The following is a 16,800-nucleotide window of genomic DNA, read 5'->3' on the forward strand; positions in this document are numbered from 1 at the left end:
GATTGTAGATTGGATTTAAATCCGAGGACTTTGCTGGCCAAGAGATTACTGTAAAGTCATCCTCGAGCCCTTCGAACCACGCCACTACACTGCGAGCAGTGTGACAAATCACGGTGTCCTGCTGGTGGATGCCATCGTGTCGAGGAAAAACCAACTGCATGTATGGGTGGATGCATGCTTTAGCTGACCCACTCTGCTTTCCAGAATGACGAAGTCACCCAAGGAACGCCACAAAAACATTCCCCAGACAATAAAGGCCCTCCCCCAGGCCTGGACCCTCCCAACGTAGCACCGTGTTTACTTTCAGACGTTTTATGTCAATTGAGCATAAAACGTGATTTATCTGTAAACGCCACCTGTCGCCACTCGGTGGCCGTCTGGTTCCGATACTGGCGTCGTAATTGCAACCTTCGTCGCAAAGAACAGTGGTAAGCATGGGTGGATAAATGTGGTGCCTGCTGTGGAGGACCACAGGGAGCAACGTCTGGCGAAAGGTCTTTTAGGAGACACAGTTGGTAGCCCCTTGATACATATACGTGGTCAGCTATTCACCCGTACACATCTCCACAGCCTTATTTAACCCCTGTCATCTATGACATGTGGTGCACCATAGTTGCCCCGGCGCCGGTTTTAGATGGCCCCATTTTGTCACGGCTGGTGTACTTTAATCCGTTTCTGAAATGCTTCCAGCCCTGGCCAAAAAGCCAGTCATCATGTACTTTTGGACGTCAGATAAATTACTCCGTTTCCGCATTACGACAACGATTGCAGCTGAGCGGAGTGGCTGGGCAGTTAGAGGCGCCATGTCACTGATAGCGCGGCCCATCCCGCCGGAGGTTCGAGTCCTCCCTCGGGCATGGGTGTGTGTGTTGTTCTTGGTATAAGTCAGTTAAAGTAGTAGACCTCAGTAGTTTAGTCCCATAGGAATTCACACACATTTGACGACGATTGCAGCATTCAGCCGTGTCCTCCTGACACGCTTCAATACCCTCCACTGCTACTGCTGCAACTCTGCGTCTGTGAGTGCTTATTGCACGTTGACGTAGAACATAGGTCGTGGTCACCTTAATGTGACTGGATCGTGGAAATTAGTTGGAAACTCTTGTTTAAGCATTAAAGTAATCACCTGTGTTATATCCCTTATTATACATAACTCAGAATCCACTCTCTCTGTCTGTCTCTCTCTCTCTCTCTCTCTCTCTCTCTCTCTGTGTGTGTGTGTGTGTTTGTTGTGTGTGTTGTGTTTGTGTGTGTGTGTGTGTGTGTGTGTGTGTGTGTGTGTGTGTGTGTGTGGGTGGGTGGGTGGGTGAGTGTGAGTGGGTGGGTGCCCATGTGCGTGAGTGTGCGCGTGTGCATGTATGTGCACGTGTGCGTGTGTGTGCGCGTGTGCGTATGTGCGCCCGTGTGGGCGTGTGTTCGTGCGCACGGGCGCATCCGCGTATATGTGTGTGTGTGTGTGTGTGTGTGTGTGTGTGTGTGTGTGTGTGTGTGTGTGTTGCTGTTGTTGTTGTTGTGGCTGTATGTGTGACAGTGTGTGTGTTATCGTGAATTAAGAGAGAAACCATTTGTAAAAAGCTAATCAGTAATACTTTTACCTCTATTACATACAATTTCCGATGTTGTTGAAAGGTTATTTCTACTGATAACAGTACTTACGTTGACAAAAAAACATAATTCTCCTTGATATGTAGTAAACAGAAAGTCATCTATACGGGGTGTATCACAAGTAACAGCGACAAATAACTTAGGTGAAGCTATGCGATAACGGAAGAAAAACTTCGCAGTTAACTTGCGTCCGCAGAAGAGTCGTTTACGCAGAGATTGTCATTGGTGGGTACCAGCCGCCACTGGCTTCATTCATCGTCAGTACCGTTATGCTTCACTCGTTACGTACTTGAAGCAGTCCGTGATGTGATGTTGTTTGCAAAAACGAACATCACCGAGAAAGGGTGTGGAGTTGAAGTCAGGCCGTACGTACAGGACGGATAGAATGGATTCAGTGCACAGTCATATCAGTCACGTCATATATCTGCGAAGTGTTATGTATAGTCACAGTGGAACCGTATAACAACGGAGAGAATGCAGACAGGAATTTCATGGATGGCAGGGCTGACGGTAATAAGTCGCAAGCTGTTTGTTTGCTCCGAAAAAAATCCTGATCGATGACAGGCTGAAAGTCGTAGATTTGCATACACCCCTCCGACAGCAGGGAGGCTTCGCACGTGTGAAACGAGAAGGAAAACCAGCACGCATCTCACCTGAAGTACTTTCTTTATCTTTTTTATGGGCTTTCGGAACGTTCCCATACAGCCATCTCAGTTGTGGAATGCCAATTATGACGATACGAACGTAAGGACAATACAACATCCAGTGCCTGAGCAGAGAAAATCTCGACTCGGCCGGGAATCGAACCTGGGCCCCTTTGGTTTGCAGTCCGCCGCGCTCCCGAAGTTGAAGATGTTCAACAATCACTTAAACGCCTTCTGTAAATACGACGAGAACAATACCGACACATATTTCTGAACTGAGTCACACTACTGGTACTGTACAGGGAATTTTACAATGCTATTCGGTCTATCTATACCATCTCCATGACGTTTTAGTCATAGGAACTTTGGTCCTCGAGAGCCTCTTTTTTTCAGTGGATGAAAAAACTGTCTGCAGCCAACCATTCTTTTACAAGTAACATTTTATTAAAACACGAATCGAGATTCAGAGTAATGGTGTATTTAACTTCCATAATACACATTCTTTGGATTGACGTAAACCTAAATGTTGTTCGTGACTCACCACGACAGCAACACTTCTCGGTGAAGGTGTGATTTGATGATCCTCTCATTAGGCCATATATTCTTCCAAAAAAACTTGATGGATAAGGATTCCTTTTGTTTCTACGACAGTGGCTTTTAGGACTGCTTCAGAATTTTCCTCTTTCACAAGTTTGAGGAATGTGGTACTACGAAGGGGGGCGAACCGCATATCGTTGTTGATGTAAGAAAACATCCAACGTGTAAATATGACTCAAGATGGATAAGTTGAACCGTACTTTGGCCCCAAAGATCACCTCACCTTAATCCTCTGGACTTTTCCGGCTGGAAACTTCTAGAAAGCGAATTGTACAGCATTCCCATTGAAACCGTTGAAGAACTGCAGCAAAAAACCACGCAACCTTCTATTACGATTTGAGGCTATTTGGAAGAAGTCGTAGCTCTTTGCAGAGACGAGTACAATATTGCATCTATTGTCAGGACGACACGTAGAACACCTCTTTAAACATCTACGAGTGTACAATAAAATGCAACACGTATCGTACTGAAGTAGTAAAGTGTTTCTTGTTAAGGCAGCCAATGGGTGAAACTGGAGATAAGTTACATGAGTACTTAACCGAAAACGTTAGATTTCGAATATATTTGTACTAACTAGGGAAAAGTTTGATGCGTACACAACCATAATCTAAGTGTGGGTGAATGATGATTAACGTTGCCATTTTATGCATAAGAATGGAAATGCTGTCCATTATTGACGCCAGTAACGAATTACTTATGATAGGTGATGGTGTAATTTTGAAGACACTTATTGTAATAAATACTCCACTTTATTGTCGACAAGACACAAGTTAGATTTTAGTGATATTTGAGGATAGGAGCAGCGACAGCAGGTGCAGCGTAGGCTACTGGTGCATGGATGGCGGGAGCGGCGTAGGCTACGGGGGCGGCGGCGACGGCGGGGGCGGCCAGGAGGCGGGCGGTCTGCGACACGCGGTACGTGTTGGCGTACGAGGAGGCGGCGGGCGCCACGGCCACGGGGGCGTGGGCCACGGCGACGGCGGGGGCGGCCACGGCAGGCGCTACGGCGACAGCAGGGGCGGCGTATCCTCCCAGGTAGCCGGCGTGGGCGGCGGCCACGGCGCACATCAGGATCACCTGCAAGTACCACCATATGAAGTCACTTTAAGAAAGAAAAAATGGTTCAAATGGCTCTGAGCACTATGGGACTTAACTGCTGTGCTCATCAGTCCCCTAGAACTTAGAACTACTTAAACCTAACTAACCTAAGGACATCACAAACATCCATGCCCGAGGCAGGATTCGAACCTGCGACCGTAGCGGTCGCGCGGTTCCAGACTGTAGCACCTAGAACCGCTCGGCCACCCTGGCCGTCCCACTTTTTACAACTATGTACGATAATATTTACTGTGTTGTCAAGCTGACCATACAGTTAATACGACAGGTCACACTCCTAGAGGTCGCAAATGAGACGCATTAGAGAAAGTTTCACGTAGAAAAATACGTCCAGAAATTTACCTACATCTTTCGTAAGGAAAAGTAAAACCGTATCTTTTTTATCTCACTAGAGTACTATTCTTTGTTATGTAGTAAATAACAGAAACATGTCGTTATGATGACTGACACATTCGTTCCACAAACTGTATATACTGAGAGAGTTAGTACACTCTGTCAGAACTAGTTAGTGTACGTCGAATTTACGAAACAAAGAACATCAAGTGGACATAACATATAAACGCTCAGTGTGAAGGGAAAGAAAGAAAATTATAATTTCACCTCCCATCGACAACGACGATATTATTGATTAAACTCTAGCTCAAGTTCAAGCTTAGGAAAGATAAATTAGGAAATCGCCTGTGTCCTATAAAAGTAACCGTTAGTTGCCTTTTATAATTAAAAGGAACAATGAAAATACTAAATGCCCAGATGAGATTCTTAACCACCATCCTCTCAAGTAGGAATCCTGCATCTTAGCATTGCACCATGTCACTTGCTAACACTAAGTGTGGTTGAGATATATCACGAAAATTAACAATGTGAGTCCTTCGTTACCAGGCAAAAGTTCTTACGCAGAACCTTAATTACAGACTTCACAAGTGTGCGACAGGAACTGTAAATAACCTACTTGAAGCAATAGAACTGGTTTTCTTGTATAAAAATACTTAAAACATTCAGTTTCTTAAAACATTTCTTATCATTCCATGGTTAATTTATGGGTAGTTGTTGGATTTGTTGTACTCCTTGCTGAACTCGGTTCAAACGATTTCGTCTCCTCCAGATGTTTCTTAAAGAGATTCCAAAGGGACAGATTACATGTACTTGTTCTAACGTACAGTGCAGGATTGCTGAGAATCATAGAACTGGAAACCTTTAGTAAATATGTCTGATGATTTCGCTTCACTATACGTTTAAGTTGCAAGTAAATTGTAAAAACCGTTTTACTTTTGGAAGATTTCTATTCATTTATGTACATGATTACGAGAAGGAGACATGAACTGATGTTACCTTTTGTTTGAGTAGTCACTGACTGACATAAAGCTATTTCTTTCTATGCCTATTACTCCATAATGTGTTTAGAAATAATGTAAATAAGTTCAAATGGTTCAAATGGCTCTGAGCACTATGGGACTTAACTTCTGAGGTCACCAGTCCCCTAGAACTTAGAACTACTTAAACCTAACTAACCTAAGGACATCACACACATCCATGCCCTAGGCAGGATTCGAACCTGGGACCGTAGCGGTAGCGCCGTTCCAGACTGAAGTGTCTAGAACCGCTCGGCCACCTCGGCCGGGTAAATAAGTAATAGTTTTATAAACCGAAAAAACACTGCACAATACAGAGACCAAGACAGCATATACTGTCTTATTTCAGACTTCCCGAGTGTAGAAATCTTAGTAGTCTATTATTGACAGCTCTCTTGCAATATCTGTCAGCTTGTAGCTGCTATCAGCTGTAACTTCTTACATTCATCCACGACAAAAAAAGTTCCAGAAATCGTATGTTCAGCTGACCTACAGTTTCATTACCCCAACATTCGTTCAGACACGCAGCAAGAGAGAGGGATACTCACAAGCTTGTACATGGTGTGGGAGTGTCGGTTGTCGTCTGCGAGCAACTGGTGCCGCTAGCTGCAGCGGCGGACTTATATAGCGCGTAGCCGGTGGACTGAGGCCTCGCCGTGTGACCATTTAGCAGTCTAGATCGGCAGGCACAGATTGCGCACTCGTGCTCTTGATCTCGTTTTACTTCTGCTCGCGTTCTCGAGACAAACGCACTGCTCTTGAGGTGTACTGTCACCACTGCAACAGAACATGACTATCAGCCCATCAGAATTCTCTGATGGAGTGTTACTTTAAATGTATGGGGAATAGACTTTGTACTACAATCTGCATTGTTAGGTAGTGCTGTGGTAAATATGTCGACTCGCCCTCGGCCTCCCGCCCAGTCAGAATTAGGTTCCCCAAAATCGTTTAAATCTGATACGTGGATGCTTCCTTGGAGAGGGCTGACCAATTTCCCACATCGCTGTTCCATCTCCATTCATGCTCCAACTCTAACGACCTCGTCGTCGAACAGTCGTTAAACGCTTATTTCTTTCCTTTTGCTGCATTGTCAAATGTCACACTTAAATCACGCATGGGTTATAGGAGGAATGAACACAGTCTACTACTCCTGTTTCATAATGTACCTTCTGTAATCCAGTCGGACACTTAGTAGCCCACTGCTCTGCGAGTTTCTGGAACACATTTTCAGATGGTTCTGTGCGTAGCACGAAGAACAACACGGAACTGTCGAGATATTTTCAGTCTAGTGTCAAAACCGTGCAGATAAGGTAGAGGATCTGTTTTCAATTAAACATTACAGAAAAGGACCAAAGAGTGATTTTACTGACCCAATAAAAGTGCTCTGCATAGCCAATAATAAAAGTATTTGAAAAGACAATAGTCTCGTTTTTAAAAAAAACTCACATAGCTGAACTTATATCTAAGAACCTGCAGAGTATTATCCCGAATTATAGGATTCAGTCCGTGTCTATAACACAACAGTGTGAATACATGTTTCTTGGAATTTGGAGTTCAACATAGCGAGACAGGATCAGTGAAACTATTTTCTGCATCTTTCTCAAGAACCTACTTCTGATACTGACACGAACGTGCGTCCTGAAAAAAAGTACACTCCCTGACTCCTACTCTGCCAACTTCATTTAGCCGTACCGAAATGAACTTCGGTATTGGTTAGTGCTATTGATAAATCATGGTTCTCCTGTTTAAGAAATCCGTCTTTGCTTTAGTTATTTTGAAACCTAGCTTGACGAATCCTAACAAATCTGACGATCTACACTGATATGATAAATCATCAGATTTGACAATATTTCTTAGGCAATAAAACCATTTGACCACTTTCTTGCCGGTCGGGGTGGCCGAGCGGTTCTAGGCGCTGCAGTCTGGAACCGCGCGACCGTTGTGGTCGCAGGTTCGAATCCTCCCTCGGGCATGGATGTGTGTGATGTCCTTAGGTTAGTTAGGTTTAAGTAGTTCTAAGTTCTAGGGGACTGTGACCACAGAAGTTAAGTCCCATAGTGCTCAGAGCCATTTGAACCACTTTCTTTTTCTTTTGTCAACACGATTTTCGCCTGGTTTGATGACATCTGCTTTCTCTTCCTGTGTTGTGCTAATCTTGTTATCCCTCTGTAACTACCATATCATACATATTCTAGTGTTTTCTTTATACAATTTGTATCTCATGCAGCGTCAACATCAGTTTAACAATGAAATGATAATTACATCAAGACTCTAAGATGTCGACAGGCGTTGATATACATCAACCGGGACAGTTGACACCGTGTGCCCCGACCGGGACTCGAACCCGGGATCTCCTGCTTACATGGCAGACGCTCTATCCATGTGAGCCACCAAGGGCAAAGTTGATAGTGCGACTGCAGGGACTTATCCCTTGCACGCTCCCCGTGAGACCCACATTCCCACCTTAATGTCCACACACTACATTCGTAGTGCCCTGCCCAATACACTCATTACTCGCGGCAGACAATCTTATCGAGTCCCGTAAGAGTTCGGGCAATGCGTGTGCATCCAGCACAGAATAAGATGGTCAGTGGCCGGTTAGCCTTAACTATATGAAGATGGTATCTGTTCTTTCGGACATGTATGTTCTTTCGGCCATCGTAAAAGCTGTTGAGACACTGTTTACGCCAGTGAAGTCGATATACATAAGTTCCCCAACCTACTCTAACTTTAGCTCAATACTAGAATCTAAGGAACCTTCTTGGGAGTCATTAATTCAGAAAATTTGAAATTTGTGGTAAGGTCTTATGGGACCAAACGGCTAAGGTCATCGGTCCCTAAGCCTACACGCTACTTAATGTAACTTAAACTAACTTACACTATGGACAACGCACACAGCCATGCCCGATGGAGGACTCGAACCTCCAACGGGGGGAGTCGCACGGACCGTGACAAGGCGCCCAAGACCACGCGGCTACCCCGCGCGCTAATCTAGAGACATCGTCTTCCTAATGTACTCTCTCAGAACTAAAAAATTAAACACACAGGCGAACGTTAAGTATACGCTTCAACAGAGGCTGTCAAAGTATTTCCGGCCATGTTCATAAAATTCCAGGTCACTGAAGTGATGCTGCGCCACTGTATCAACACAGAATTCTCCGCTTTCGTCAATTTTTAAACATGCATTCCCGAGGAGACGGACGTGAGCACTGAGAAAATTGCGTAGCAAATTGGCAAACATAGCCCAATATATAGCCGGAAGTCAGAAGTTTATTTTTAACAGTTTCAGTCGTATTAGTAACTGGTCCATACACACCCACGGCCAATTAAATTATTTGCACCATTAATACAATCGTAGATTTTTTTCACAGAAGTTATCGTGTTCTGCCACCGTATCTGATTCTTCATTGAATGATCAAACCACTTCATAGTGAAGGTATCTTAAGTAACATTCATGAGCTTGTTATCGTTCTTTGTGTAAAAACAGTTTAGATTAGGCGGCTTTGGAACACTTTGTACTCTCTTCAACTGACACATTCGAATCGCTATTCTTACTTCGAACAAAATATGAGGTAACCTAAAGAGAAGAATTATGATCAGCATCACACATGGCTATGTGTCCGCATGATGCCACTATCTCTCTGCAAAAGTGCGGTTTCAAGGAATTTCTGTGTCATTTCCTTACAGCGGACGACTCCAGAAAATATTTATTGCTGAGAGTTTTTCAGGCATTTCTCTTTAGAACGTTAGGAGCGTCTGTCTGACTTCTGTAGTAGTGTGGGGGTGGAAATTGCATCTTGCAGAAGTCACAGGGTAAAGGGTACATCTCAGATTAATGCGTCGCGCAGAATGACACAGTAGCACCCACACACTCCCAGAAAATGGCGACCCTGCCAGGATAGGTAAAATAGGCAAGCTACCAGGATAGGAAAGTGTCAGGATAGTTAGGTATGGCAGTTCGCAGCAGTAGTACTTTGAAGAATTTTCTTTCATGTATTAAATAGCTGTTTGCAAAGATTGGGATCAGAATAGATACAGGCAGTGAAGAAAGCAGAATTGTAGGGAAAAGGGCGTGTGTTATAGTGTTGGAAAATTTTGCATTTTTTACGATTTTTGTGTCGCTGTTAGGGCATAGGATCTTCAGGTGATACGCACAGACACAGAGTGATGCAGAGACGCAGTGTGATGCAGCATCATATAAGTTAGAATTAAGAAATAACATTTTTATTTTTCTCCCTTTGCAAGTGCACAGATGGCGATTGGAGACTGTAGCAGAGCAGACACAACATTAGCCGAGAAGTCACGACGTTGTTGTTGTTTTTGGTTCAACCAACTGGTAAGTGGTCTTACAGTTTTGTAGATAGGGTTGTGTTGTGTTGAAAGAATTCCCATGTTAACGAGAGCACAAGCCAAAAGGTTACGTGAGAGACAGCAAGTAGGCAAGATGGGGGAGAATCAACCAGATAGACAGCAAGTAAACAAGCTTATTGAGAATAGGACAGAAAGTGAACCTGAGAATAGGACAGACGGTGAATCAGAGAATAGGACAGTCGGGGAGCTGCAGAATCAGCAGGCTCATTTAGACTGGGATAAAACTGAGACAGATCAGACAGATGGGAATCGAAGGTACGAGAACATCGAATTTCCAGAATATGAAATTCCAAGTAGGGTACATTCTGTGCCAGAAATATACAGCCCACGTAGGAAATGGCAAAGAATAAAAGCGAAACGAGCACAGGAAACACGTTTGTTTGTCGCATATTGAGGGACAGAATACGCATCAATACAGTCAATGAACCGGCAGTTAGCTAACGTTCAAAGAGAAATAGACAGTGAGGAAGAGGGGGAACATTTGGAGTACGTCGGACCTATCGTACACATTCTAAATATGCCCCAACAACAAACACAGAATTGTGCAGAGTTACGAGCGGCACGAAAAGGTTCCGTAACAGACGCAACTGTACCTGCAAACACAAGAAATACACAACAGAGAGGGCAGAATGGGGAGTTGTTTGCGCCACGCAATGGTTCAATGACAAACGCAACTAGTCCTCAACACAGACAGCACGGGTTATTGCAGTTATCAAACTTAGAAACGCCACAGCATAGCCCAGTAAACGACGTAACTGACCGAGTAGAAATCAATAGATCGAGAACACATAGTTCAGCAGAAGGTAGTGCTACAGGAAAGGACGCGATCATGGAGATGTTACAAAAAATGAACGCTAGTATGACGAAACAGAATCAGGAATTGAAACAGGATAATCAGGCTGTTAAGACACAGATCCAACAGGTTAAAATCCAGGTGGAAGAAGGGATCGCCAGAATTGATAGTCAGATCACTCAGATAAACAAAGATGCGAAAGAATCTAGGGAAAGAATTCAGGTACTAACACAATGTCAGCAACAATTACGCACTGACGTGGACAGGGTCCAATTTGACATCGTAAACGGTGACAAAAAGGTGGAACGTTTTACAAAAAAAGACACTCGCACAGCAATACAAATTTCGGAAGAACAAGCAATTCAAAGCAAGGTCGCAAAGGTTTCACTGAAAAAATATGATCAGCGGATCAATAAAATAGGACTTAAAAACAAAGATCAGTTTGAAAAGCTTCGAACAGAGTTGATACAAACTATCGAAGAAAATATCGAGACCGATTACACCTGTAGCGATACAACTGACATGTCAAGTATTAATTCAGTACACGAACACGCACCGTCTAAGAAAGTTCAAGTAGAAACAAGGCTAGACGTAACACTCGCGCAGAAATCGAAACAGAAAACCCCGATTAAAGTAATACACGACATGCCACAGGACCAGGCACAGTATCTAGAAAAACGGAACACATACATTCAGCCGATACCAATCGAAAGACAGGCAACTGAACCAGTAAATCCAATGACACAACATAATAGCAGCACTGGTACTATACCGCGAACGACGAGAGTACAATACACGAGCAACACTTTTGTTCACAAATGATACGATATGACGCGGATATGCGTCAGGAAATTGAGAATAGGCAGACAGGCAGCAGATTACCAGAGAATAAACACGACGACACAAGCAGTGGCAGATTATTTGAGCCCATGAATCATCCACAAACCGGATTTATGAGTAGAGATGATACAGACCACTTCCTTACAGTTAGAAAATTTCGACATTTCAAGGAAGAAAGCGGTAGCTTGCATTCACGCACATTCATCGATCAGTTTCAAGTAGGCTTACCAAACCACTGGAGCGTAGCTCACAAACTTGACTTCATTTGTGCACACGTCAGGGACAGTAGCAGAGGTGGTGCAAAAGATCGCGGCTACCTGTACGTCTTGCCTACAGTTCAGAACAGCATTTCTCGAAATGTATTGGTCTAAGGAGTCGCAAAACAAAATTAAATACGAGTTACTTCAAATGACACCATATGAGAACTCAGGAGAGAAAAGCGTGGTAAAATTCTTTGATACAATGGACAAAAAGAATCAATGCCTAGACAAACCATACAGTAACGGAGAGCTGATACGTCTATTTAGAATGAAATCACCGGTAAAGTATCAACAGGTGACAGTAGGTAAAAATGAAAACACCGAAGAATTCAAAGAGGTTTTAAGGGAACTTGAATTTATGTTTAAAGAAGACGAGGTGAAAGAAAAAAGAAAGGAAAGGGAACAGCAAAAGGAGAGGACTAAGAACGAATATTCCAATAATAATAGTCGTAATCCTAACACCAATAATTTCAGGCAATTTAACAGACAAGGAAAGTGGCACAATGGAGACAATTGGCATAGAAACGATATCCAGAATAATTGGTACCCAAATAGGAACGGTAATTGACACTCATACAGTGGCGGATATGGGTTTAGGAATCAAAATGCCAACGGTCAAGGGTACTTTGAAAGAGGTCACGATGTCAGAAACAGCAACTGGTGAGACCAAGGCGCGAATAATTACACAGGAAATTATGGTCCACAGAGACAAGAACAACACATCAAAGGGAAACCAGATGTAGAAGTTAGGCCACCGAAGACTGCCAAACGTAAAGATTGAATTGAAAAATGCCGAAGAGGTTAGGCAAACTAACGTCCACCCTATCTTACACTAATCCCTAAATAAAAAATAAATTAAGAATCGACAAAATAACACATTAATTAAAAGAAAAAGGGACACAATACACACTAACAATCTCTTGTAGTATCAAGTACACTACAACATGCACACAAACAATAAATGGTACACAACAATTAAAAGAATGAAGAAGTGGTAGGCTATAAAAATGATAGATATCTGCTTTAATTAAATTATCATAAGAGAAATAAATAATAATTTTCTTCATTTTCTTAAACATTGCATTGTATAGAGTCAAAATCTCTTGTTGTTGGTATAAATCAAAACATTGTAAAAAAATTTCTCTACACGAAAAAAGGGACATCGCCACCAACACCAATCACCAGCTCCCTTAAACCAGATGCTTCGAGATAGCAACAGAGAGGGTACAGACATGTTGAGAAAGCATTTAGGGCAATAACAACAACATGAAGACCAACGCCTCACTGGAAATGCAGGTTGCAACCAGGTTGGACTTCAGGAGGACAACGCACAGCAGGGACGTTTCATATGTCACGACACTGCTACACAACGGAAGATGTGGGGAGAATCATAATACGACGAGACGACAATGAAGGTACAAAAAATTACTAAGATCTACAAACTCATCAAGTAACATTTGGAAAGGCAGTCAGATCCTACAAATCCTATATCACTCCTACACTAAAATTCACATATTCCTAGCCCAATAAGAGCAGAAGAATGCAAGAAAGAAGAGAAGAACAGAAGATACAAGATGAAGAAGGGCAGAAAACAGCAAGATACCTTTTTCTCCTACCCTACAAAGCAAATTGCTACAAACGTCTTTCCATGAACTTTGAGGCATGGCAACTACTACAACAACCTCTCCAAAAATAAACCTTGAATAGTCAAACAAATACAAGCAAACGGCAAACGGAATATTACGTTGTACCAACCAACATTATCTAAAAACAGATTCAGCAAAAAGAACAGTATTCTCCCTACCACATCATCAAATTGTCATACCGAACCAGGTGTGAAGTACCAAGATGTCACAGCACAATATTGGGTGATGATCGTCGGTAGTCAACTACAATTATCGAACTGCCATACTGCCCCAGGTGTGACAGCAAAGGAGTACCAAGACATCACTGTTTATGCGGTAAACCACAGTCATCATAATCGGTTAAAAGTACCACTCCATAATGGCAATGTCGACAAGTAAGACCCGGCTTCGCATGCTAGAGCGCTTCTCTCATGATTTGTGACACCCATACAAATGAGTCGCCGCCTTCCAGTATTTCAGTGGGGATCGTCTAGCACAGAAACTGACGCAGCATAAAACGAAAAGACTGATAAAATACAAATGTAGGGTTAAGAAAATGATATATTTGTAAAAATATTTTTTTCCGTTTTTGTAAAAGTAATTATTTTATCATATATGTAAAGCCCATAATGTGATAGAGACCTTAAAATATTATGTAAAGAATATTAATTAGTATAAGTAGATAATCTCAAAAACCCCTGTAAAGCCTAGTTAGGTTTTTATATAAAAACGGTTTTGGTTAATCATAGGTTGAAAGAGGATAGAATAAAGAAAAAAACACTCCTTCACTCTTAAAACAGTGACACGAGAAAAATAATGCCTAAATAAATAAAACAAAGTCACACAACAGAGCTTTTGCGAACATTCACGGAAAGCTTAACTAAAGAAAAGATATAACCACACTAAAACATGATACACAGTACACTAAAGAGTTTGGAAAAATTAATATTGAAAAAACAATTTTTGGAAATGAAAAAGAAAAACAGACATACGTACTGGCAATGACAAAGAATAACAACCTTTGTAAAGTCTATATTTGCCTAACAACAAAGCATAAAGTGTAGAATTAAAAATAGAAACAACGGCTATAAAGAAATCATTAGAAAAAATTGTTCAGCATAACTGAGAAAAGTTTATTGGAAATGCTAAAAGAACAATTTTTGCCTGCCTTTGTCAATGTTTTCCTCGGCATTGACAAACCCCAGACAAAAATTTTGTCAGAAGGAGAGAGGTATGTAGGACGTCGTGGTCTCCTGACCTTCATTGTATGTAAGATATCGTCGTCTCCTGACCTTCATTGTTTACATATTTCGCCCTCACAATCATATTCCGCTTATCAAGACGCTTCACTCGAACCCAAACTCGATAAGATAAAGTCAATGTTGTATGAATTCATGTAAACGATATGCAAATAAGTATTAAATCGAAAGAGCGCACCAAGATTGAAATACTCGAGGCCGGCGTACACACACACATTCAAGACACGACGGTCGTAGGGGCTTTTAGTTTGGGAGAGGCAGACCGCACGCCGGGAGGCCGGTCCCCTCGAAGGATGAGTCAGCCTATCTACGTCAGACGGCGAGCGCCCGTATAGCAGACAGCGTTTGCCTGAGTGAAAGGCAGAACGACCCCGTGTTCGGCTTAAAAGCAAATTACGCTACATTGTGTCGGAGCGCTCAGCCTACACATTCTTTACAAACATAGCACGCAGTTTCAGAGGTTTTCACAGGGAGACAGCAAACGCCAAACACTGATGCTACAGACTTCCGGATTGGTCACATTAAACGAAACGTCATTCTCCCGTTTTAGAAGAGCAATGCTGATCGGCTGACGATATTCCTGATGCCTTGAGCTGAAGGAATAACAGAAGAGACCTAAAGATATACCCCTTCACGTCTGGTGTGGAGAGGAGCCGTTCTGTTGGAGCGACAACACGTAACGAGAGCGTGTGCACTCGTATGTGTATTCAAAGAGCGAGGAACAAGTATCTCCTCAGTACTTCACTGGAAGAGCACAACTGTCGAGAGCACATAGGAGTGCAACTCTATATTGAGTCCTTGCGGTTAAGCGTTGTTCACTGTGTCAGCCGCCACACTTATTGTACAGTGTGAACGGACAGAGTTAAACGCCTGCGAGCGAATTTTTGAGTGGTATCACGGTGGACTGGTTATCTGACTGGTGTACCACGCCAATAGTTAGACTAGGGGCGAATAGGAGTCCTTGACTTCATCAAGGCGTAGGGAGAGTTTGATTGGCGAAGGTCAATCCAGATAGAACGAAAGTTATCTTATCTGTCAGCAGAGAGTGGTGAAGACAGCAGTCATCGCAGCTTACGGTATTGTGTGCTACAGCGTTTGCGAACCCCATATTTCCTCCACAACAGTACACTTCACTGCATTTCACATGCAACAACCTCGACCGTACCTAGCAACATTCTAACGGATAATTATTCAAGTTGAGTAGGCGCGCCTCTCAGTCTTTCCGCCAAGTCAATAACAATCTTAAACTTTGTATAGAAATTTCATTAGCGAATCCTATCCTTGGGAGGTAACTTTACATTCCAAACAGAACCAGGAAATAAGGTGTTCTGTTCATAACTAAAAGTGCCATTGTTATTTCTCAGAATTTTTGCAAAATAAATAATAATTTTTGTTAGTTTCATGTTTTTCTTACACAAACTAGCACTAATCCAGTACCCAAGTATCCCACTAACTACGTAAGAAATTTTGTGAATTTTTGTGTCATTTCCTTACAGCGGACGATTCCAAAAGATATTTATTGCTGAGAGTTTTTCAGGCATTTCTCTTTAGAACGTTAGGAGCGTCTGTCTGACTTCTGTAGTAGTGTGGGGGTGGAAATTGCATCTTGCAGGAGTCACAGGGTAAAGGGTACATCTCAGATTAAACCGTTGCGCAGAATGACAGAATAACACCCACACGCTCACACCTGTGGTCATCCAATGGCTGAGTGGGGATTTGGCGATTGCTTGGAGAACGTTGCCTGGCATCAGTGAAGTACGGCGGAAATGGTGTTACGTTATGGTATGGTTTTCGTGGTCTTCTTATTGCGCTAAATGCGAAGGGATACGAACACATTTTACCACATGGAGTACTCCGTACACTAGAGTTACAGTTCGTATAAAATGACTGACTCTAGTGCCAAGACAGTCCACCCTGTCATAAAGCAGCAACTGTGAGCCAATGCCTTGTGGACAACACCATTTCTGAAATGGACTAGCCTGCCCAGAGTCCCGACCTGAGTCCAATGGGACAGCTTTGGGATGAGGTAAATCGTCGACTTCGCTCCAGGCCAAAGCGTCCAACATCATTACCCTCGCTGTGTTTGGTTCTTGATGAACCAATCCTTCACTGTCATTAAGACACTTCGCTGACGGTGTTCCAAGCAGAGCTCACGCAGGAATAAAGGTGAAGAGTAGGCATTGCCCATATTAATGTCGACTATTATTTTTACGGTTACTTTTGATGAGATAGTGTATAACTGACCTAGTGGATAATGTCGGAAGTTTCGTGAGGCTTTTCACGGATGATGCTGATGTGTACAGAGATGTCGAAAAGATACAAAATTGTGCAGAGACACAGG

The 16,800-nt window shown here is 42.8% G+C and overlaps 1 protein-coding gene and 1 non-coding gene across 2 annotated transcripts; both read right to left on the reverse strand.

Moving 5' to 3' along the window:
* Nucleotides 1–3,579: 3,579 nt before the first annotated feature.
* On the reverse strand, nucleotides 3,580–5,893 carry LOC124787695 (cuticle protein 12.5-like). The gene is made up of 2 exons (XM_047254524.1): nucleotides 5,860–5,893; nucleotides 3,580–3,923 (listed from the first exon to the last, which is right to left on the reverse strand). Exons 1-2 carry the CDS (start codon nucleotides 5,869–5,871, stop codon nucleotides 3,624–3,626), a joined length of 312 nt encoding a protein of 103 aa, XP_047110480.1. The 5' UTR covers nucleotides 5,872–5,893; the 3' UTR covers nucleotides 3,580–3,623.
* Nucleotides 5,894–7,634: 1,741 nt separating this feature from the next.
* Trnat-ugu lies at nucleotides 7,635–7,709 on the reverse strand. The gene has a single exon. It is a non-coding gene; the product is annotated as a tRNA-Thr (tRNA).
* Between the last annotated feature and the right edge of the window lie 9,091 nt (nucleotides 7,710–16,800).

Source organism: Schistocerca piceifrons, chromosome 3 (genome assembly GCF_021461385.2).
Source record: "Schistocerca piceifrons isolate TAMUIC-IGC-003096 chromosome 3, iqSchPice1.1, whole genome shotgun sequence".
NCBI lineage: Eukaryota > Metazoa > Arthropoda > Insecta > Orthoptera > Acrididae > Schistocerca > Schistocerca piceifrons.